We start from the raw sequence: 24,866 nt of genomic DNA, 5'->3' as shown, positions 1-24,866 counted from the left end.
TTTGGAAAAAAAATAAAAGATCATGTTCATAACCACACCATCTCTGTAACCGAATTGTTACAGTCTGATAAGAGACCTTTTAATGACCAATAAGTCACCATACCTTTTCAGCGTTTTTGGAAAGAGGGATGCGTCCTTCACGCATTTGTTCAGATTAAAACAATTTGGGCTTTGACAGAAAGATGCAATTTCTAGCCACTTGTGTTTTGAGTCACAACTCTTCATTTAAGAGTTACTCAGACTTTGACGTACACAAGTCAATTGCATCCCCTTAGACAATCTTTGGTCTTTGATTGAAATGACAAACTCTTTTATCTGGAAAAAACGATATTTCCAGATTCTGCAAACCAATTATGCTGTCTCAAAATGGTTCATCCATTCTTGAACCAAAATTTGTTCATCCCTCAACTTCTAATCAAGAGGTCCCGTTATCAAATGGTGCGACTCGTATAGAAGAACGCACTGGATTTTAATTCCCATATTTCCAGTTGATAAGATTCTCATACAGAACACAAATTTAATCACAATAAAACGATCAAATTTTTAAAGTTGATCATTTTGTAACTCATAATTGGACATACTGAAAATGGAAGAAAACGATCGTGCCGCCATGCACCAAGTGAGAAAAGACATGTCCAATTTAATATGAACATATAGATTTGAGTTCGACAAACAAATATAGCTGTTTGTACCATACTTGGGGCCTCTGTATTTAGATCTCGTATAAATATTCGGAGGACTCAAATGTAATTATGTAATAAATTGAGGGGCAAATATGTAATAAGTAAGGAGCCCTTATTTTATAAAAGGGCATCCTCACCCTCACAAACTTCAAGCCTCACTCTCACCCTAAGAGGCTCTCACTCTCTCTCCCTCACCATCCTCTTCAACATCTCAGAGAAATACAATATCAGTGTGGACGTAGCCCAAACATTGGGGTGAACCACGATACATATTGTGTTATTTACTTTCTTGCAGATTCACGGTCGGATTTACGTTGTTCCAAGACCCTTCCGGTTTTGTGCATCAACATTTGGCGCCATCTATGGGATACGACACAAAAAGCTATGTCGATTTTCTTTCATTTTTTCATCTCACCACTGTCCACCGTGGATCTGCAAAACCAAGAGACGCTCAACTCTCTCTCTCTCAAGCCAATATCAATTAAACAAAACCATTTTCAACTCCGACACCACACTGCGAAGACAGTCAGTGGGGAAGAAAGAGAAACTAGAGAAAGAGAAAGCAGAAGCTCCTAAAACTCTCTAGAATCTCCTAACTCTATCAGACCATAACTGACCCATTTCATTCTCTCTCTCTTGCAATCTTTGTGAATTAAAGGGGAGTAAAAGATGAGTAGTCGATCGAGTCGCACTATCTACGTCGGCAATCTACCTGGAGATATTCGTATGAAAGAAGTTGAAGGTTTATTCCTGAAGTATGGGCCTATTGTTGACATTGATCTCAAAATCCCTCCAAGACCGCCAGGTTATGCTTTTGTTGAGTATGAAGATCCTCGTGATGCTAATGATGCAATTTATGGCCAGGATGGGTACGACTTTGATGGGTTTCGTTTACGAGTTGAACTAGCACATGGTGGACGGCACTCCTCGTCACATCGTTCCAGCAGTTACAATCGTAGTAGCAGCAGCCGTGGTGCTTCTCGACGCTCTGACTATCATGTGCTAGTCACTGAATTGCCTCCCGCTATTCATCAACGTCAACCCCAACGTCGTCACCGTCCTCGACTACAAGTCCTTGTCGCATATGTTCGACATGGAGTTGGTCGAGAAGGAGAATGTTCTTGTTAGCAACTTCATGCCGAGTTTCAAGTTCACCGGCGACTTGAGGACCTGCGCTTATCTTGATGCATCCAAACCCCAACACTCCCAAATCAAAAAAACTTTGCCATGGACATCTTGAAAAGAAGCCCCAAAACATGGGTGCCGGATCTCACTGCCAAACATAGCTTCACGGAAGACAAACTGTTGCCCTCCAAACTTCGCCCAGCCCAACAACAATGGCTGCTGGTGCAACCCGCCTCGCACCCACTTTGATCTCGCCATGCCCATGTTCATCAAGATCGCCGAGTACCGTGCCGACATTGTCCCTGTTTCTTACCGCCAGGTGCCATGCCAGAAGCAAGGTGGAATCAGGTTCACAATCAGAAAATGGATACAACAGCTCTATCTGTTGCTAGAAAGCGGTTGGAGGAATCAAATCAGCTACTATCCAATGACAAGGGGTATGTTCATCTTAAAAAACTTGCAAAAAATGCTAAGAAGGCGACAACAACATATGATATCACGTGTTTCATTGATATATCCTGTAAAGTTCACTAGGGGTCCTGCACAAGAACAGGAACTTGAATCATTTCCTAACACTAGTGGATCATGAGGGTCAGAGTTCTGCAACAGCCCTGGGATATATCGGTCATTTGTTTCAACGAAGCATGTGGAGTTCCCTCTCTTTCTAGATGGCCAAGACACAACGAGGCATGTGGAGTTCCCTTTACTCGTGTGTTTTGATGGGCTCGAGGAGTGAGAATGGATGGGCACGACCAGGCTGTCAAAGAAAAGCAAGTGGGTTTGCAAGCAAAAGATACCTTACAAAGCAACATGGGTGGACAGAGAATGAGCGGGGAGATCAAGAAAAGCAGAAAGCAAAAGAAAAAAGAAGCAGACATAATTGCGGTGGTGATGGCATGCAAAAAAAGGAATTATGGGCGTGACCCATTGAGCAGATGATCAGATTTATTTTTTGAATGATGTAATTTATTTTCCTTATCTTTCGGAGACATCTGTATAAACCCCATCAGAGAGTAATAAAAAAAATTAATAAAAACTACAAGCCCAAAGTAATGGGCTACAATGTCATGTGGAGGGCGAAGGCCCGTACGCCCAAAAGAGCCAGGCTCTATGGCTCCAAATTCATTCAGCACCCTGCCGCTATTATCACCAACCAGGTGATCAAAAGTATGCTCAGTACTTCCAAAATAATTCGGCACCCTGCCTCTACTATCACCAACAAGGTGATCAAAAGTACGCCCAGTATTCCAAAATTATTTGGCAACATGCCGCTATTATCACCAATTAGGTGATCAAAAGTACGTCCTATACTCTAAAATTATATATGAGCATCACTCATGTCAATCATACATAAACATTAAATAGCATCACTCATGTCAATCATACATAAACATTCATGACCATCATTCATGTCAACATTCATGAGCATCACTCATGTCAAACATTCATGAGCATCACTCATGGCAATCAACATAAACATTCATGAGCATCACTCATGTCAATCTAGCTTTGAAAGCTTCATTTACAGAGTTCTAGCTTCAAAAAGCTTCATTTACAAAAGCTTCATTTACAGAGTTCTAGCTTCGAAAGCTTCATTTATAGAACTCCAGCTTCGAAAGCTTCATTTATAGAACTCCAGCTTCGAAAGCTTTATTTACAGAGCTCTAGCTTCAAAAGCTTCATTTACAAAAGCTCCAGCTTCGAAAGCTTCATTTACAGAGCTCTAGCTTCAAAGCTTCACTTGCAAAGTTTCACCTACAAAGCTTCAGTGCAGGACATACAAGTACCACCTCCGAACAACCACCACTTCGGCCCATACATGGATTCAATTTGAAGTCTCCAGCCTACAGACTTTATTGACCGAAGACTTGAGGGACTACATTATGTACCATTTATTGGGCCTCAACTGGGCCTCATGAAAAATACTTGGGGGACTCTAGCCCATTATTTATGTAATGAGGAGCGAACCCTTATTCTATAAAGGAGACTCCCTCACTTTTATTAGAGAGCACCCATTACTTATGTATTGAGGAGCGAGCCTTTATTCTATAAAAGGGACTCCCTCACCATCATTAGAGAGCATCGCCGCCAACTGAGCAACCGCCTCGCCGCGAGCATCACTCCTAACCCATCACTTATGTATTAAGGAACGAGCCCTTATTCTATAAAAGGGACTCCCTCACCATCTAGTTGAGCATCACTCTAGCCGATCACTTATGTATTGAGGAGCGAGCCCTTATTCTATAAAAGGGACTCCCTCACCATCATTAGAGAGCATCACCGCCTGCTGAGAAACCGCCTAGCCGCGAGCATCAACTCTAGCTCATCATTTATGTATTGAGGAATGAGCCCTTATTCTATAAAAGGGACTCCCTCACCTTCAACGCCACAAGCCGAGCCAACCAAGGCAACTTAAGCCACAAGCAGAGCAGCCTCATAGCAGGTGCTACTTCTAGTTGAGCATCATTTCAGATTGAACACCGCCTCATATCGAGTATCAGTCCTAGACGACATCTAGTTACTTCGGCCCACACATAGACTGAATTTCAAATCTCCAGCCAAAAGACTCTCTTGACTGAAGACTTGAGGGACTACTGTTTGTACCATACTTAGGGTCTCCGTATTTAGATCTCGTATAAATACTCGGGGCACTCAAATGTAATTATGTAATAAATTGAGGGGCAAATATGTAATAAGTGATGAGCCTTTATTCTATAAAAGGGTCTCTTCACCCTCACAAACCTCAAGCCTCACTCTCACCCTAAGAGGCTCTCACTCTCTCTCCCTCACCATCCTCTCCAACATCTCAGAGAAATACAATATCAGTATGGACGTAGCCCAAACATTGGGGTGAACCACGATACATATTATGTTATTTACTTGCTTGCAGATTCATGGTCGGATTTACGTTGTTTCAAGACCCCTCCGATTTTGTGCATCAACAATAGCAAACACAAGAATTAACACATAATTGTCATGTTCTTCGAAATAACTAATATAACTAACACATTTGTGTCTCTCAGTCTTTCTTTACTAGAATGTACTGATTTATTGCCATAATAACTGCCAAAGTTTTAAAATCATACTATGCAAAAGCACGAATCAAGTAAAGCCTAATGCTTACCATCCCATTTGCTTTTCCCGTAAACTGCATATGCATCTTACAAAACACATCATCATATTTTCTAATTATTCCGTAGATAAAAAATTATATCTTTAGATTGTTGGAGCAATATTAGAAAATATGAAAAATAACAATATAATTACAATGATAATAATCATAAAGAAAATCACAACATCAATTTATGTATAAGATTAATATAAATAACTAGAGATAAAGTTAAAAAAACTGACAAACTTGGAGATTGAAACTTGCATAAATGCAATGTCTTAAAAACAGAATTTCACTCCTACTCTTATGCTTGTAGTTCGGTAGGCGTCCATTTCCCAGGATTCAATAATCTATAATCCAAAGTCAAAGCACTTCAATCTTCGGACTCTGACGAACTTCATATATTCCGTACTCTCAAGACACAACTCGGAGTTTGACTAACAAAAATAAAAGACAGTGGAGAAAACTCTTTTTTTTTTTTTTTTGATCCATTAGATATGTGGGATGTTTGAGTTTATATAGAACTCAAGTCACCCCTTTTTGAAACATTGTGACCGTTACCTAAAGTTCCAACGAACAGACGCAACTCATGAATTTGAATTCAACTATAATACATAACTTTTATTTTTCATTCATATAAAAATTAAATATTATAATATTAATTATAATATATAATTTTCAACATTTCCTTCTTCTTTGAGCTCTGTGATAAAAAAACCGGGACTGGCGTTAATCGAGCAGAGCTCGGCCGTGGAGAGTCCCAACCCCAATCCCTATCCAACACCCAGTCACCCGCTCAGTCCCAACCCTAATCTCACAAATTGGCTCGTTGGACTCGATTGAAAGACGTAGGAGTTGACTGAAAGCCGTTGGCGAACAACCGTCATCACTGCAAAGCCGCCACCACACCCACCGGTAACGAAGCGGCGATGCTCTTCTTTTTCGGCTTCCTGGAAAGAAAATTTTCTTTGTTTCTCAGGAAAATTGGGATGGAAATTTGGAATTTGATCTTCTTCTTCTTCTTTGAAATTTGAAGCTTTATTTATGTGCAATTTAAAGTGTGGAGAGAGAGAGAGAGAGAGAGAGAGAGAGAGAGAGAGAAAAAGAGATGGAATGCGGGACGAGGTTCTGGAAGAAGGGGTGGGCGGAGCATCTCCTCCTTTGAGGTTTCGTTTTTCATTTTTTTAGGAATATCAGGAGAAGAAGAGTGGAGGTTTCATTTTTTTCACCTTAGTTTTTAATATTTAATTATTTTTATTGGAAATTTTTATTTGAATTCATATAACTTCTTTCTACACTTAATTTACTCTTTACACTTATATTAGTTTTAATTAAACTATTAATATCTCTTTAAACCCAAATTTACTACCTAAACTACCCTCACAAACCCAATTCAATATGTAAATTGTATTTGCACCCATTTGAAAATTAACAAATCAAAATCAAAGCATTCTCTCTATGTACGTTCTCTCCTTTTCCAACAATTGCTTTTGATTTCTTTATAGTGTTAGTCTCGGTAAATTTCAGGTTCCTTTGCATCAATTGTATAGATTCACACTATTTCCATTAAGAAATAACTACAAGCAATCAAATAATTCATTTATGGGGAAACGTATACTTGACATCTGATGGTATGGAGTAATCTGCAGTACCATGAAACAAAATACTAGGAGCTAAGAGAGAAGCATCATTTCAAACATTCTAGTCTTGAATCAAAAGTTCAGGAGGAAAAATGTTGCAAAGATTGTTCTTCTTCCATTATACTGTGAGAGGTTCTGAAGTCATAAAAATTAAATGCAATTCTAACTTCATTTTTTTTAACAAAAATGCAATTTTGACTAAAACTATGAAATTATAAGATATTATGTAGGGCCAACATTTTAGGAGACCAAGAAGTCTATACCCTAGAAAGATTTAATGATATATACCTCGGCAGTGGAATTGATCCACTAAAGTTAAGCAAATTGTATCTGTTTGAAATTAGAAAACTCAAAAGTCAACTAAATACATGAGAAGCAATTCAAAGGAGATAGAAAATCTAGTTGAGAGCAACTCTATTCGGTGAGAAAACTTCTTGTTCATTTGCATTGGATAGTCATTTTTTGTGTAAGAGAAAGAACCATGAACATAAACATAAAAATTGTAATGCTGATCAATTTTTTTAGTAACATGATTTGTATTGGGGTGCTGCCATTTTTTGTTAGGGTTTGATTAATGGGTGTGAGTTTATTGATAAATTTTATTTTTATTGTTAATTGTATATTGTACTTGATGGTAATTATGTAATAGGATAATATTGACATTTCATATTTAAAATTTAAGTTATGTGTAGAAAGATGTTATATGGGTTCAAATAAAATTTTTCATTTTATTTGTCACGTCATTAAAATATAAGGGTTTTATATATGTCACGTCATCATTTAATAGTCAAATTGACGATTTGACTAATGGATGTATGAATTTGCAATGAAATGAAAGAAAATGTGTGAGATTGAAATGTTTTAAAGATATTGTATGAGGTTGCAAGTGCACCAAAACCTGATGGGGTAAAATATAATTTACCTTAAAAATAATTTGGGCCTATAAAACAAGATGGACTTGGACTGGGCAAATTAGTGAGAAAACAAAATTGGGCCTAATATGTAATAAAAACAATATAAATATCCTCACGGTTTGGTTCGGTTTGAACTGGTTTCTTAAAGGCCAAAACCAAACCGAAATTGGTTCAAAACAGTTCGGTCCAGTTCTCAGTCAAAGTTTGACGGGTTTTGGTCAGCATGTTTTTTTTTTCTTCGGTTTTTTTCATTCGGTTTGGTTCGATTTCACGATTTCTTGGTTTTTATGCCCACCCCTAAATGAGATCACAGTTGACGGTGCTGGTTACGACCAGAGGCAGAGGATCCATAGCCACAATTGTTGGATCAAAATCTTCGGATAGCATCTTCAACACCACAACTCTGTTTTTGTGATCCATGAAATTTATAATGTTGAAACATCAAACAGTTGAGAGTTGGACGAGCTACAACAATACAGAGGAGGAGGAAGATGAGAGATTGGAAAGAGAGAAAGCTCTGCGCACACCAGAAGCTTGACATTATAACAAATTTGTAAGTCGATGTATAATATTGCAATGTTCAAAAGATGAGGTATGAATTTGTTATGTGACCCAAAGTTAAAGTGGTAAAATATAATTTATCCAATTTTTTTAGTAAAAAGAGATTAGTTAAGTAAATTAGTAATGATAAGGGAGTGTAAAAAGAAGGTATTATCCATAAGATTTTCATTTCCATACGGAAAAGAGATAAAGATGCTATAACTTGTATCTACCGTACTGGGGATGCGAAGATGGGTCATGTCACTCCCGATATCACAGACTCCAATCTCTGATTAATACTACATATATATACACACACACTCTATAGCATATAAAAAGAACAACTGAGAAATAAATAAACTCAAAGGCCCAACGGACTATTATAATTTACTTAATTATGCAAGGACAGACTAATACCCTCAAACTCATCATATATATTTTGCATCACCTGATCACTCTCACTCACCAACACCAGCTCAACTCTAGTTGTTTGACTTTGTCCGGGTCTTCTTATAGTCACTGATTCTGGGGGATATTTTCTTTTTCTTTTTAGCTTGTGGTTCTGCTGGGGTTACATTCCTAGATATTAATATCATTCACTAGCAAGTGAAGTGAATCCTCTCTCTCTCTCTCTCTCTCTCTCTCTCTCTCTCTCTCTCTCTCCACGTAGTCACGTACGAGTCATTTCCTTAGCCTTAGGACTGCCTTGCGAGCATCATCTTTATATGCATATTCCGTGCCATTTGTTTTCCGGCGAATAATTAGAAGCGGTCGATAAGAAAAAGAGTGCAAAAAGAAGACGACATTTGCATGAACCCCTGAATATAATTATATATAATTATATATATATGTATTCCAACCGCTTCCTTCTCCTGAATAATAGTAGATTGCTAGAAGGGAAAAAATATAGAGAGAAATAGCAATAAATAAAGTTCAAACAAATAAATTAGCTAGGAAACATATATCTCTGTCCAACTACAAGAGAGATCGAAATATACACCTAGTATTATCACCATATGTGGAAAATAAAGTAAACGTTTGGAAGTGTAGGCTTTGTGTTTGTGGTCTGGAGATCGGGTCCTCCCCTCCATTTTCACACTACACCGACTGCTAGTCTACTAGTCTGGTACAGTAGTGGTAATCCTGGTAAAAGTTCCAACGAGAAAAAAAGGTTTGACCGTAGAAATCGAGGCCACCGCACGCACGCAAGACTAGAACTTGTACTACTCTTACTCTCCTTTTCCATAAATAAATATTTATTTATCTTTAATTTGATGAATACTTATATTTATCGTTGTTTATTATTCTTGCTTTTTGCTAAACTTTCAGGACAATAAAAGGAAGAAGAATAGAAGTTGAGAGAGTTGATAATCTTTCCCTTCCACCCACACGGTCAGAGTTGTCGAGTCACATCCTCTTAATTCTTATTATTTTATCTCATTCTTGTCCTCAATAAAGACCCATGGCCTGGACGGAATTTGTTGTTTTTTCCTTTCCATTTTTAACACTTGGTTCAACGTTTTACGTTTTTATTGGACATTATTATAGCATGTTACTACTTACTACAGGTAAGTAAGTTGGACCTTGGTTCATCCCAATAAAGTCTTCTTAGTTAATTAAAATTTATTTTGTCCCATACAAATCTTCCCAGAAAATATATAATTTTTCTAGTATGAATTTCAAGCAAGATCTGCTTCCAAAGCCTTCATTGAGAACGGTGAAACATAACCCCTTTTTCTTGAACTCCTTTCCATCACGAGATCCAATCTCTCAGGCTCAAACCCACGGGTAAATAACCTTTTTTTCTTTTTTAGTTAAATATTATTACTACTGTATGCTTCCTTCCTTCCTCCGATTAAAACCATACACAGAGAGGGAGAGGGAGAGAGGACCCTGCAAATTAAAGTCCCGATCAAATAATCTCTTCTTCTCTTCTTCTCTCCTCCTCGCCTTTTCTCTAGCTCGCTAGTTGCATCTTATCTTCTCTTAGTGTTTATCTAGTGGTCGACTATTCCCTACAAGAGGAGATCTATATTTTTGCACCGCTACCCGCAGCTTAAGGTTTCTGGGGTGGTGAGAGATATAGTTATTTGCATCTTATCTTGTCTCCGTGTTTGTCTAGTGAATGCATCAATGTTTTCGTTGTACTTTTACTTTCTTTTTCTGGCAAATAATACCATACACCAATTTTAGCTGACCATCGCGTTCACGCTAATTTTGAATCTTTTGATTACTTAGTTGGTTTTATTGGGGAATTATTCAAGGTCATAATTAAGAAGGAAATTCCAACTTTGATTGGCCGGCGCTGCTCTTACTATGGCAAACGGCCATTATACCATAGATTTTGCATTTTCTCTCTTTTCTTGTTCCAACTCGTTTCTTTATTAAGTCCCATTTGTTTGTTTAATTTCTTTTCCACTCGGGTTGGGTCTATGCATTCATCATGATTCATTGTTTCCCTTTCTGCCGTACGTTTCTCATCCCTTTTGCATCATTTGTTACTCGGTGCAAGAATTCAAATCAATGTTTGGTGAGATAATCATCAATAACTACTTAATTACTGTCCGTCATGGTAACTGGATAAGTTTAAAGATACTGATAAGAAAACTAAACATCGACCAAAAATTTATTTTTCCATCTGTAATTCTGTGAATGTATAAGGTTTTTTTCTTTCCATTTCTTTGTAGTTAGACTTTTTTTTCTTTTTAATTTTCAGTTTATTTCTGGAAATGCCATATGAATTGAATTTTATTTTTGGAATTTTCACGATCTTTATATGCTGATGGGTGATGGTCTTATTTAATACACGTATATTATATATGTTATATTAATGACTGTATAGGTCAAAATTATTTACAGAGGAGGAAGAGGTGGAAGATGGCATCATCGTCGACGAATTCACCATGCGCCGCGTGTAAGTTCCTGCGACGCAAGTGCCAGCCAGAGTGCGTATTTGCGCCGTACTTCCCACCGGACCAGCCGCAGAAGTTTGCTAATGTTCACAAAGTTTTTGGGGCCAGCAACGTCACTAAACTGCTCAACGAGTTGCACCCCCACCAGCGTGAGGACGCCGTCAACTCTCTCGCCTACGAGGCCGACATGCGCCTCCGCGATCCCGTCTACGGCTGCGTTGGAGTCATCTCTCTCCTCCAGCACCAACTCCGCCAACTTCAGATGGATCTGACCTGTGCTAAATCCGAACTCTCCAAATATCAGAACTTGCAGGGTCTCACTGCCAGCCACGGACTCATAGCCGCCGCCGCTGCTGCCGCCGCCGCAACTGCCACTGCTGCCACCCACACCCACAATAACAATAATAATAACAATCACCACCATCCTCTACATTTACAGTCCTCTTCACTCAACAACTTGGGAATGGGGATAAATCTCATTTCAGGCGGCGGTGGTGGCCGAGAACACTACCCCCACCAGTTTTTCCCCAGAGATCGAGAACGAGAACGAGACCATCATTCCCATCATCAGCAACAGATGATGATTAGGAGCTTTGATGCCGGAAACAACTACGATGCAAGCCTTCTGTCCATGAACGCTGCTGTAGGGGGCATTCATGGCCAACTCAGTCATCAGTTCCAGCAAACTAGGGCTGCTGCTGGCGACGACCGCCGAACCATTGATCCTTCTTAATTAGGATTTCCTCTTTTCCTTACTTACTCACAACAACTTCAACCAATTCCATCAAATTAATTAAGGTACGTTTATTAGTTATACATAAATATATAAATTACAAATTTATATTTGATTTCCACAATACTATCAGTTTGGTTGTGATCCATTTATTAGTTTTATTGTCGTTGTTCTAACTCTTGAGGGTTGGATATATAAGTGCCTTTACTTAGTACTGTATGATCACTGTTTTAGGTCAATTATGCGCTAATTCACATACAATCAATCAGGCCAAATGCTGATCAAATAAAAGTTTTCAAAAATTTTAATTATGGTGAGAATTAATATTTTTTTAAGACTGAAAATTAATTGTTGAAGTTCATATTTAGTTATTTAAAAAACAGTGATGCTAGAAAGATTAAATTTGAAGACTACAATTGTAAATTAAATGATGTGTCACCAATAGAAATGAACACGTTTATCAACGCTTAAGTAATAAATCAATCATCAACTTTTATATCATTTAGTTTTCAAAATTTAGTTTCCAAATTGAATAATGCTATAAAGACTAAATTTCTAAACTAATTTAGTCTCGTATATATGATAGCTTACTATTACTCTTTAAAAAAAAGTAATATATTATTGTTTACTATTAAAATGATCAGTAAAATACTCAAAATTAACTATAAATACTAGAGTGATTTGATTGACATCCTACATTTGTTAAGTACACCTTATCTACCGAAAATACTCTAAATTCTAAAATTTATCATTTACACCCACTTAACTTAGCCAAACTATTCGTACACCCTTTTACCCAAAAAATCAAATACTATTCGTACACCCGCACAGTATCCCAACTCCCAAGTGATACATTGTTTTAAAAGTCAGTAGCTTCCAACCGAAAGTGAGTTAAGTTTCAGCGAAGAGACGCTAAAAGTCGAAATTTTTCGCAAAATTCTACTGAGGTAGTGTTTTGGAAGGTGCTTACCGAAATTGTTTTAAGGAAATGATTCACACACACCATTATTTGTCTCTCACACACCATTATCTTCAATTTTTTCTTAGAGGTCTATAGAAATGTCTTCACTTTTTCGGTACCAAAATATCTCCATAATAAAGAGAAATATCTAATTAATAAAAAAAAAAACTCTCGTCGGTTTGACTAGAAGTATGACATTGTTCCAATTGCAAAAGAGTAATCTACACTTATCATTTAAGTGTACCATCATTTGTACCATCCTCTAATTGAGATAGGATCTGCCAATACATATGGGTCTCATCTCTATTAGAGAGATGATACTACTAGATGGTAAGAGTAGAATTTTTTATTGCAAAATGAAAGAAAGAGTTATACCTTATATGCAGTAAACAATCGATTTTATGTTCAATTTGTCAAATTTAACGTTTTTTTTTAACCAAAGTGTATGAGTATTCACGTCACTAGTGTTTGGGGTTTATTTGATTCCACAATAAACGGTGGGGGCATGTCTGAGAATTTGAAGAAAGAGATTTTTGGTGTGTAGATGTTATTTCACGGTAGACTTGGGACTTTGAGAATCCTTCCTCCAAACATAACCTTACGACCCAAATAGTATTTTATATTAATACATATAAATTATTAGTATATCAACAAAATGCGAGCGCCAATAACCCACCCTATACAATTTTTTTTTTAAATTTTAGAAACCCTAAATATTTTCAAGTGAGCACTTCCGAAGAAGAATCCAACTTAATCAAAGGGAAAAAGAAGGCGACACAAATCGCACTGCTGAATGTTTGAACAAAATGCCTACGTACCTACATCAAAGTACTTTTATCAATTCTTTGTTCTTCCTTTTTCCATTTAAAACAACATAAATTCTTACTGTTAAAGAAAAATGATTATACCCAAAACAGTGAGGAGTATAGTCAATTAATATTATGATTTAGTGATATTCCTCTTTACTTGTAAGTGAGAGGTCTTATGTTCGATTTTCGTCAAAGACGAATTTAAACCACATTATTGCTAACCTATTATGAGACTAAACTTACCATCTCTCTCTTAAAATAAAAAATATCGTTTGTTAATAAAAAAATTCAGTGAGGAGTGCATATATAGCACCCGATGTCCGGAGTCCGGACTCAGATTTTTCGCTATGCTACCACACTTACACTGCGCACGGTTGTATTGTATGACAATCTCAAGTCATGCGAAAAGCTAGCTAGTTAGTATATGATTAATTAGGTTTTGCTTTACAAATCATACATAGTCCCAGACTCCCATACACTCATGATTTTGTTAACTCTTTCTATCCATTTGTTTTGGTACACATGCAGGGTATCAAGTACTATCAAGAAACAAAGTTGGAAATTTTTCAAAAGCCTAAATAAACAGCGATGAGAGAGAGAGATGGGTGGAAGAGGTTGACGGTTTTATTTAATTAATCAAATACCTCTTTTACAGACAATTTAATTATATCTAATTTATGTCTGTTTGAAATTGTTTTCTCATGCACACATAGTTTATCAACTGTATCTGTTTTCATGCATATAATATTATTATCCTCCTCCGTCCTCTAAGGAGAAAGAAAAATGGGGAGAAAAAGAACAAGAACTTGCACAGAAAATAAAGGAAAAGGGAAAAACAAGTTTGTCCAGAAAGTGTACTTGAACTCGCAGCAGTCTCACAGTATAACACCACAAGTTCGTGTCCGCTTATGGAGCTGGCACAGTGCATGGCTCTGGATTTGTTTGTACTCTTTTTGCACTCTTTGTCTCAACAGTAAAATTAGGAGACAGATATATCTATTTGCAGTCCCATATATATGATCCTATTCCTATGATAGCTAAGTCAATTCTATAACCCCATATTAATTAGATGATATGGTAGTTCTGGAAAGATGGATGCTGGATGCATGCGTGCATGCATGCATCAAAATATGATTACCATAATAATTAGTTAATTAGTATATAAAATGACTAATGACCATTTTAGTTTGTACGGGATTAGAGTTAACATAAAATTTCTAACAGCACTCAGACGCCATTTGACCAACTGGTGAAATCAAATGTTGTAAGTCACTCGACAATATTCATTGCAAGTGGAGAAATAATCAAGTTTAATCGATCATGTGTCCTTTTTCCAATAATAGGGTTTATGTGTGTTTGTCCTCATAGTTTAATTAGACTGACGCGGCAAAAGGAATAATTTAACCAGCATATATACGCATTTTGAAATATACATATATATATGTATATTTATACACACTGTAGAGAGTACCTATACAGATACAGATGATAAATGCCTGGGCAAAATTAGTTTGGAAGTCATGGAGACTGTTAAGCAAGCATAAGGCATTTCTTCCGTTCCCGGACAAAGGCAGAAGACAACGAAATAAGACAAAATGACTGACTGACGGATAGGTGATGGGGAAAATTAATTAAGGCTACCCTCAACCTCAAGAAAGAGAGAGAGAGAGAGAGAGAGAGAGAGAGAGTGTTAGCCTAGTTTTTCTCCTTCTGCCAGAAACATGAAGGGCCATTCCAGAGAAGATGTCATGACCATTTACTACCCTCTTTACAGAATACTCACTTTAATATATGAAAAGAAAGAAAAAAAATCCTACTCAAAATCCGATGTAAAACAACAGAAATCAAGCTGCACAAAAAAGAGATTAACTAGCTAGCTAGATTGATCAGAAATATGATGTGGCTAGGCCGGAAGGAGAAGAAGCAGACATACAGATCATAGGGAGGTAAACATGAATTTAATTAATTGAAATTTACATTAAAGGCAGGCAGTGTTAGAATAGAAATGTAAATATTGTAATTGATATTTCCTAGATTATTTCCTAATAGGTCTTCTTGATTATTTCCTAGAGTAATTGTGATTTTTGTATAGTTATATACTTCCTCCTCGCGATATGCCAATGTGATAAAAAGAGATATCAATGGTTGGTAGGAAGATTGATGTCGCATCCCGGTCCGGGCCCCCACCACATCTCATGCTCAACTCCGCTGTAACACGATATTGTCCGTTTGGGGTCCCGATCACGCTCTCATGGTTTTGTTTATGGAAACTCACACAAGAACTTCACAGTGGGTTACCCATCATGGGATTGCTCTCACACAAACTCGCTTAACTTCGAAGTTCTGATGGAACTCGAAGCCAGTGAACTCCCAAAATGTCTCGTGCTATGTAGAAATAGGAATATACATATAAGGCTTACAGGATCCACTCCCTTGGACGATGTGGGATGTCACAATACACCCCCTTAGGGGCCCGACGTCTTCGTCGACACACTTGCACCACACGACAAAGTGGCTTTAATACCATTCTGTCACATCCCAGTCTTGACTCCGCTGTAACACGATATTGTCCGCTTTGGGCCCCGGCCACGCCCTCACGGTTTTGTTTTTGGGAACTCACATGAGAACTTCTCAGTGGGTCATACATCCTAGGAATGCTCTCGCCTGAACTCGCTTAACTTCGAAGTTCCAATGGAATCCGAAGCCAGTGAGTTCCCAAAAGGCCTCGTGCTAGGTAGAGATGGGAATATACATATAAGGCTTACAGGATCCACTCCCTTGAGTGATGTGGGATGTTACAATTGATGTATCTGGCTCATACGCAGACGTACTTGGCTTATGATTTAAGTGTGGTAAGCCAGTTTATGCATGATCCTAGAAAGAAAACATATGGATGCATGGATGCAAATTTTACAATATGTGAAGTCAGCTCTGTGAAAGAGATCTTGCTCTCAAAGAATGGTCATTTGAAAGTTGAAGTGTATACAAATGTTGATTGGGCAAGATCGGTTGATGACAGGCGATTAACACCCTGTTACTTCACTTTTGTGGGAGGTAATCTGGTGACATGGAAATAAGAAACAGAATGTTGTTGCTCGCTCAAGTGTCGAAGCAGAGTACAGAGGCGTTGCTTTGGGAACTATTGAAATGCTTTGGTCACAAAATATCATAAGAAATTTAAGATATGGTCTGAGAAAAGGCTATGAAGTGGTATTGTGACATTAAAGCTGCTTGTCAGATCGGAGCTAATCCGGTTGATCATGATCAAACGAAGCATGTAGAAGTAGATTGGTTCTTTATCAAAGAGAAGCTAGACCACAAGATTATTGAGATACTCAAAGTTAAGTTGGAAGGTCAGCTTGCATGTCTTAACAAAAGTTGTGTCGAATAAAATATTTGCAAAGCATATGGCCAAATTGGGCATGTTTGAGATTTATGCACCAATTTGAAAAGGGAGTGTTTAATTCAGAAATCATAGACAAATAAACATGCATTTAATTAATTGAAATTTATACAAAGGCAGGGAGTGTTCGAATCAGAATATAAAATTGTAATTGATTGTACAAAGGATTGCTTTTCTTGAATTAATTATGATTAGGATTGTACATCTATATATGTTCTTCTAATATTAAAGCGAACATGGATCCTCTCTAGATCCAGTTGTCCTAATCCACCTAATCAAATCATCCGGATTATTGAAATTTGATCCAACAACTAAAGTTATTACAACTTTTAAAGTGGATCCCTGTTCGTAGCCGTTAGATCAAATTTCAATAGCCTGGATGATTTGACTAAATGGATTAGGACAACTGGATCCAGAGAGGATCTAAGTCCTATTAAAGCATTAATAGATTCTTAAGTTGCAGATGCTACGCATACGCACTCTTAAATTTGATAGCTAGCTAAGCTAGGTAGTTCGTCACGTATCAGTGAAAGAGATAAGTTAGTAGCTTATCCGCCATCTCTAATGAAGATGGTTAAAGGTTCCAAAGCCAAAAAAATGACTTAATTTGTTTAAACATTTATCTCTAACCGATCATTAAGTCATAATTCTATAAAGTCTACTAGATTATTATTTGATCAAAGGGTTATCATACTGGCCAAATGTTTCCCTCTTCTTATGCCTCTCATGGGTGAAAACTGAAAAATCCAATCTTCTTCCCTTCCTCCCTTCCCTTCATTATTTGGTTCCAAAATCAAAACGGACGTAGTCAAATCAAGTCAGATCAAAAGAAAAATGAAAATTGATTTGCATGACAATTATGACGTACTATTGCAATGATGGTTTTGGCCTTTAATGCCATTGGCATTTGCCAGTGTCATCTGTCTCTCCTCTTTAATTCTCTATCTCGCATATCCATATTTCGTCGTATATATTAGGTAGATCAAATGTTCAGACTAATAATTTAAATTATGTAATGTTATCACTAACAAAAATAAAATACGTTAATCAATATTAAGGCTATTTCTAACTAGAAAAATTAAATATAATCTTGTTTAAAATTATAATTTTTAAAAATTATTTTTAAAAAAAATATTTCAAGTCATTCTCATATACCATCTCCAACTGATTAAGCTAAATATGACACCAATTTTTAGTAAAATGCACAACTTAACTTGGCAAAAATTTATGAGTTTACAGTTTATACCTTAAATTTATTTGTTAATTTAGTTAAACTATCGTTGAATGTTTTCAAATCTAGTTGTTGAATTTGAATAAATTATTGCAGCTGAGAAGCTGGGCTACAAAAAAAAGGCTAAGATAGGGGTTACATATGGCCAACCTGATGTCATTTTGGCCAAATAATTGCCTAATAGGCTTCATAAAATTATAGTTTTCCCATCGGTTGAAGATGAGTTTTTGGACAAATTAGACCATTTTTTTGGCTTTTGAAACATTAGCCTTCTATATTAGAGATGGCCTAAGTAATATTTCAATCGTCAATAACTATGTCATATAGCTTATAAAATATGATTTAAATAGATAGACTCTCTATCATTAGCCTATGTGATATATATATATATATATGGGGTTAGGATTGAAGAACATCAATTTTGATAACTTTATTTAATGAAAAAGACTTAAAGTTTAATGAAAATGATTTAAATTTTAATGAAAATGACAAAAATTTAATATAATAAAAAATATAATAGAAAGAAAAAAAGACGTGCATGCATCCATCGTACAAACTATTTATGAAACTGAACAACACTACACTATTTCTGAAACTAAACGGTACTATTTTTCTAAAACTGAACAATATTTCTGAAAACTGAACACTAATTATTTCTGAAACTAACACGAATATCACACTATTTCTGAAATTGAACACGAGTACTACGCTATTTCTAAATTGAACACCGGTACTACACTATTATTAAAACTGAACACGGGCACTATTTCTGAAAGGTTGTCGTGCACTGACTATTTTTAAAACTGAATATGATATTCTCCAGGAAGTCTCACAACTATTATTCTCTCATCTTCTTAAATTTTGTCGGCACTTTCTCACCTTCTAAACACATTTTCTTCTTCTAATTTTCTTTGCTTTTCATCCTACTTTTTTAAATCACAAACCCAAAAAAAATGTCTTAATGTTGTAAAATGATACGCAAAAATAAAGATGTAAGCACCTACACGCACAGCAAGACAAGGCCACATTCTACTATTACAAACCTATAACACCAAGAGAAAACTCAATAATTACATTTAGGACTAGATATTTGTCGATGTCCGACAGGTTCCTGGGGGAATTCTGTCATCCGGCCCAGTTAGCTTGAACTGCTATATTATGCGTTTACTATTAATAATCTCTTCATCAATCATAGAAGAAAAGATAAGAAAAACGGCTTGAAAATTTTAAGTTTTAACGATAAGGACAAAATAAAAGGTAAAGTGAATAGTAACATGATTGACTTTTTAATGTAAAAAATGTGGTTTTTCGTTAAAGTAAACAGTACTAGAAGTTTTTCGTTAAAATTCCCTATAAGATATAGAATTCTACATACATTACAATTGCTATAATGGGAGAATTTTCTTCGATTCTCATTTTTTTTCCTTGGGTTTGTGATTCTTATTAGGTTTTATTTTATGGGTTTTTTAATAGAAGCAGGCTTCCATTTGCTATAAATGGGGAGTGGCAGATTTTGTTTTTTGTGTGTGTTTGGTTACATGAAATTAATGGGGTCTCATTGTTGATGGCCGCATAAGAAGAATTTTTTCATTGTGACAGAAATATGGATGATACATCATGTGTATTTATATAAGTTGTGAGAAATTTTATTTTTTAAGTTATTAAGTTTTTAACACACATATGCCATTACTTATATAATGTCACATAATGTACCACTTAATGTGTCAATCACACTGAAAAATTTCTCCAGCATAAGAGCTTTCACTCTCGTGCATGTGCTACAACTTAGGTGCAGAGTCAAAAACAACAAAGGTATGTTGCACGCGCCTTTAGTTAGTATTTTTGTTTTCTTTTTCTTTTGTTCCTATCATTAAATAAAATTATAAGATGATTTTTGGATGAAAATCAAAGTTTTGAAATTTTTTTCATTAGGTTTTTTTAATTTTTAACAATCTGAACTGTCTATATTTATCAACGTGTGTCAAAAACATATATTCTCAAATTCTAACTCATATATACAATGTTTTTTTTCATCAGTGATTGGTAGGGATGGGTTCAAACAATCGAACACCGAACCGAAACCGAAAAAAAAAATCAAACCGAACCAAACTGAATCCCTTTACACTTTATGAATGTATGCCCATGATATTTCTTTTGTGAAACTTTGTTGCCAAGTTTGAAACGAAGCCTAGGGTTTTTTTATCACATCTCAGCTGGACTCCGCCGTAGCACGATATTGTCTACTTTGGGCCTCGGCCACGCCCTCACGGTTTTGTTTCTGGGAACTCACGCGAGAACTTTTTAGTGGGTCATCCATCTTGGGAATGCTCTTGCCCAAACTCGCTTAACTTCAGAATTCCAATGGAATCCGAAGCCAGTGAGTCCCAAAAAAGCCTCGTGTTATAGGAGGTGAGCATGTACATATAAGGCACATCAACCCCTCTCCATTGGTCGATGTGGGATGTTACACTTTTTCAATGAGCATACTTCGTTCAATTAGGGAGGATATTTCATTGGTTATAGAGAAAAAAAATTTGGAAGGCTTTGGAACTTGGAAGAGCTTCTCTATTTGTTTGCTTTTTGGATGGATACGGTGATAATTTTACTTTGCAATTAAGGTTGTTGACAGAATAGGACTGGTTTATATGATCTTGTATATGTACAACTACATTTCCACTTTCCCACTTTTCCCATTTTCTTATTATTAATCTACCAATGCAAACCGCTTTTCTAAATTTCATATTAAAAAAATCGTTTTATAAAATTAAAAAAAAACCAAAATTGAATCGAACAAAACCAAATAAAAAAAAAACCGAATCGAACGAAACCGAACCCACCCCTAACAATTGGGGTACGTACTTACTAATCCTCTGACGCTTCTTGTACGCATGCTATTGCAATACTGTATTATGTTCGGATGCATTCATCATATTATGTATATTATATATATATATGCGCATTCAGCATACGTAGCTGCTACATATTCGTGGCACTATTTTCTAACATAATCTTTTACATAAGTTTTATGGGGTTCATTATATAATGTATTTTAACAATTTGAATAGTTTATTTTAGGTCTTTCCTTTAAGATCACGTTTACAAAAAATTATCCAAATTATATACGACTATTGGTTAAGGGTTTAGGATTTTTTGTAGAATGGTATTCATTCATTTTCTTCACTACAAATGAATGTCTTAGTGATTTTGGATTTGTCTAAGTTTTTGCAAGGATGGTCTTTAGGTAATGTTCTAAAAGATAAACAACTTGAATCTTTAAAATACATTATGAAGTAGCACACAAAAACTTGTGTTAGAAGTTGTGTAAAAAAAGTAATGTGACGCATAACGGGCTAGCAATAATATGGGCTATCAATAATGATATTCAAATTCGATTTTGATAAAAATTAAATCTAAAACCTCTCACTTACAAATAAAAAGAAATATCATTACATAAAGAATCCAACCTAATTTTTAGATCTTAGACTTCAAGAAGCAAAGTAAAAGATCCAAAAAAGGAGATTAGAAGTCGTCTAGATTGAAAATAATACATGTGAATGTGATGGTGCGAGACTCAAGCTCAAGATAGCTTAGGCGGTGGTGGCCTGATGGGTGTCGACACGGGCTTTTTTAGGAAGGGAATTAGTATGGTATGGGTATACTTAATAATTTTTACGTCAATAATATAAAGATATTTTATTTATTTATTTTACTTGTTTTTGTATTATTAACATAAAATGCCATTGTAATAGTATATCTATGTTAGAAAAATTATTAGGAAGATAACATTATATCATCTCTATGTAAAGATAAATATACTTCTATTGGTGAGCTCTATTTCTATCACAAAAGATGATTGGCTCACCAAAATCTATAATTTATCTAACGTTAGCACTTCTATTTCTTCTTTTCTATGTCTTTTTTTTTCCAAGTGGAGGAAAGAAGCAAATCGTACCAGTATATGAGCATGCAAACAAATTGTAGAAAGATGTAAATATTTTGCATTTATTTCGGGTTGTACCTCTGCCTCAGGCTCCGCGCAGTGAAATAATAAACCCCCACAAAAGCACCTCATTCGAGGACAAATCCATCCAGTATTTACTACTCAATGCCGGAAAAGGATTATCCTCGGATCCTTTTTCTGGTGATCTTAAAACTTATGCGATCGTGATCGTTCATTATATATTATATCGTTAATTTTTGTTAGATACTATTTATATTTAATTTTAAATTTTGAAATAATTTATAACTATATGATATATTATAAACGATCACGATCGCGAAATTCTAGAATTTCGTGAAAAAATCTGGCGATGATCCTTTTCCCTCAATGCCTAACACAACCCTTTTGCATTTATGGGACAGTGCCAACTCCAACACTATTCTCTCCCTCTCCTCCCTCTCTCTCTCACTCTCTCTCTCTCTACAGGTGGGCAGGCAGGCGGGCATGAATATGAGATGACTAATCCTCAGCCCACACTGATCAATTAGAAAGTATTATTCCAGGCAGGTCAGACAGGCATCAGCAGGGCAGGGCCTTGAATCTTGACTATTCTCTCATTTTCTCTTCAACCATTTACTTTTTAATTCAACAGCCTCCCCTTCTTGGAATTTGGCCTCACACTCTTTCCAATATTTATAATAATAAAAATCAAACTTCCATTACAAAACAAACAAAAAGAAAGAATAGGAGAGAGAGAGAAAAAAAAAAGGAGAAAAAGAACTTTTCATCAGGAGCAACACCTGTTACATCTTTTTCTTTCCCCTTCTTTAATTAACGTGCCTTTTGTCCCCCTCCAAACTCTCAACTAGGATGGACAAAATATCCATGAGTTTAGGTAATAACGATTATCCGTCTATTTAAAGTTCGCAGTTATAATTATAGGTAATTATTTAGACGAACAAACGGTTATGGGTATAACCGTTTATCTGTGAAATTTAAATGGGCAGTTATGAGTATTACCTGTGGTTATAACTGATATCCATCGGTTATGGGTATTATCTGCGATTATAATGGATATCCATTTACCCATTTAATTTAATATATATATATAATTTAAAAAAAAAAATTTTAATTAAAAACCTTAAATTTTCAATCTCTCTGCCAGAGTCCGAAACATCCCGTCCCCGCTCATCTCTCCCTCCTCGTTGCTCTCTCTCTCATCTACGCCACTCATCTCTCTCATCTACGCCGCTCATCTCTCTCTCTCTCAAGATTCTTACCTCGAAAAATGTCTCCATACGTTCCCCTCCTCTCTCCCTCTCTCGGTTTCTCTTTGGTTTCAATTTCCATATTTTCTTGCATTTTCTCAGAAACCAAACAGGGCATCAAATTTAATTTTTCTTTTTAACTTTTATTTGGTGCTGGGTTTTGATTGCTCACTATTTCAAGTTTCATGAATTGGGTTTCTCCAAGAATTGCGATATTTTTATGAATTTTTGTGCTTTAGCAATTGATTAAGCTTGAATTTCTGTATAATTGATTATGTGTTAAAGAATAATCATACTTTTTGTTTTGTCAATGGAGAAAAAGGGTCTTGATATGATTTTTAGATGTTCAATTTATGTTGGGCAGCCTTCTAACTTTTTATTTTATAGGATTAAGTATTATGTTTTCTATGGTTAATGAGCTAAAATGTCGAAAAAATGGGTCTTCGTTAATGTTGTGAAACAAAATGCAGTGTGTGACTATGATGTTTAGTCGTCTATCGAGCCTTAGAAATCTCCAAATTTTGTAATTTTGAAGTTGTTAAAAAAAAAAAAAACATAGAGACGGGTGAAAAAATGGGTAAATGGGTAAATGGGTAAAAAAATGATAAACGGGTTCAAAAATGGGTAAATGGTTGTAGTTAAATGGGTAAACGGGTTCACGGTTATGGGTAAGGTTAACCATTTATAAATGGTATGGGTATGGGTATAACCGTTTATGCAATTACCCAACGAGTAAACGGTTATGCGGGTATGAACATAAATGGTTATGAGTAAATAACCTCGGTTACCCATCCGCCATAACCATTGCCCATTCTCACTCCTGACTTAACCTTGCCCTTGCCCTCACTCTTCAAGGAAAGTAACGACTTAGTATTTAACTCTCTTTTACTCTGTCCTCGCACTCCTCACATATACTATCCATATACATGTTAACTATGGCATCCGCAAAATTAAATTGATAAACTAAAGTATAATATACACTGAATAGTTTTACTTTTAATTGCATTTGGTGTTATTAACAGTGAAACGTTAACTCATCTCTCTCTAATTTTAACAGAATATCATAGCAGGTTGATTGACTCATAAGTTTGTGAGACTTTACTTTTTTTCCCTTGCTTGAAGTACTGGGGTCTTTGCCTTGACTTCCTTTGCTTTGAATTACAAAGGAAAAAAAAAAATCATCACCGAAGTGGAAACGGTTGCATTTATGACTCACTATGTGGTCTAACGTGAGAGGTTTTGTTGAAGAATTTAAAAATCCCACATCGAATTTTAGCATAATAAAATGCACTATACAATGAAAAGTTCCAATCCTAAGTACACCTAGACCTGGCATTTTCAACCCTATATCATATAGGGTTCCATGGTGTTAGGCGGATTGAAAGAAAAACAGGGAGAGAAACACTAAGGTGAAAGTTCTGGGGTTTGGTGTCCATACAACCACTCGAGACACAGACCTTTACAGACACAACACTTCTTATCGTGAACAACGAAAGATCAGAAACAGTTAAGTAAATCGAAAAATGACAACAAACTCGGCTAGGTATTTAGCAGCAAAGACATTAATTAGGCAGAACATACAATATTACCGGCAA

General features: G+C 36.0%; 2 protein-coding genes across 5 annotated transcripts; both read left to right on the top strand.

Annotated features, from left to right (window-relative positions):
- Positions 1–1,352: 1,352 nt before the first annotated feature.
- Positions 1,353–2,397, top strand: LOC103451423 (serine/arginine-rich splicing factor SR30-like). Its single transcript, XM_070809215.1, has 3 exons — positions 1,353–1,719; positions 2,128–2,245; positions 2,343–2,397. The coding sequence occupies exons 1-3, from the start codon at positions 1,353–1,355 to the stop codon at positions 2,395–2,397; spliced, it is 540 nt and encodes a 179-aa protein (XP_070665316.1).
- Positions 2,398–9,361: 6,964 nt separating this feature from the next.
- Positions 9,362–14,137, top strand: LOC103451176 (protein ASYMMETRIC LEAVES 2-like). Of its 4 annotated transcripts, none has more exons than XM_070808941.1 (3): positions 9,362–9,802; positions 10,857–11,724; positions 13,958–14,137. In XM_070808941.1, exon 2 carries the CDS (start codon positions 10,892–10,894, stop codon positions 11,657–11,659), a length of 768 nt encoding a protein of 255 aa, XP_070665042.1. In that variant the 5' UTR covers positions 9,362–9,802; positions 10,857–10,891; the 3' UTR covers positions 11,660–11,724; positions 13,958–14,137. The 4 variants fall into 4 exon arrangements, with proteins under 4 accessions (XP_070665042.1, XP_017191863.2, XP_017191865.2 ...); XM_017336374.3 differs by having other exon boundaries at positions 9,363–9,802; positions 10,874–11,724; XM_017336376.3 differs by lacking the exon at positions 9,362–9,802 and adding an exon at positions 9,816–10,087 and having other exon boundaries at positions 10,874–11,724.
- Positions 14,138–24,866: the final 10,729 nt, after the last annotated feature.

The sequence above is a fragment of the Malus domestica genome, chromosome 12 (assembly GCF_042453785.1).
Source record: "Malus domestica chromosome 12, GDT2T_hap1".
NCBI lineage: Eukaryota > Viridiplantae > Streptophyta > Magnoliopsida > Rosales > Rosaceae > Malus > Malus domestica.
The sequence above is the reverse complement of the archived record's forward strand: the minus strand, read 5'-3'. Positions and strand labels throughout refer to the sequence as shown.

Excerpts from the sequence above, each read along its gene's own strand:
- LOC103451423 (XM_070809215.1), top strand. The coding sequence starts at position 1,353 with ATGAGTAGTCGATCGAGTCGCACTATCTACGTCGGCAATCTACCTGGA. Across the intron at positions 1,720-2,127 it reads GCCTCCCGCTATTCATCAAC|GTGCCATGCCAGAAGCAAGG; the intron begins GTCAACCCCAAC and ends TCTTACCGCCAG. Across the intron at positions 2,246-2,342 it reads CTACTATCCAATGACAAGGG|GGGTCCTGCACAAGAACAGG; the intron begins GTATGTTCATCT and ends AAAGTTCACTAG.
- LOC103451176 (XM_070808941.1), top strand. The coding sequence starts at position 10,892 with ATGGCATCATCGTCGACGAATTCACCATGCGCCGCGTGTAAGTTCCTG.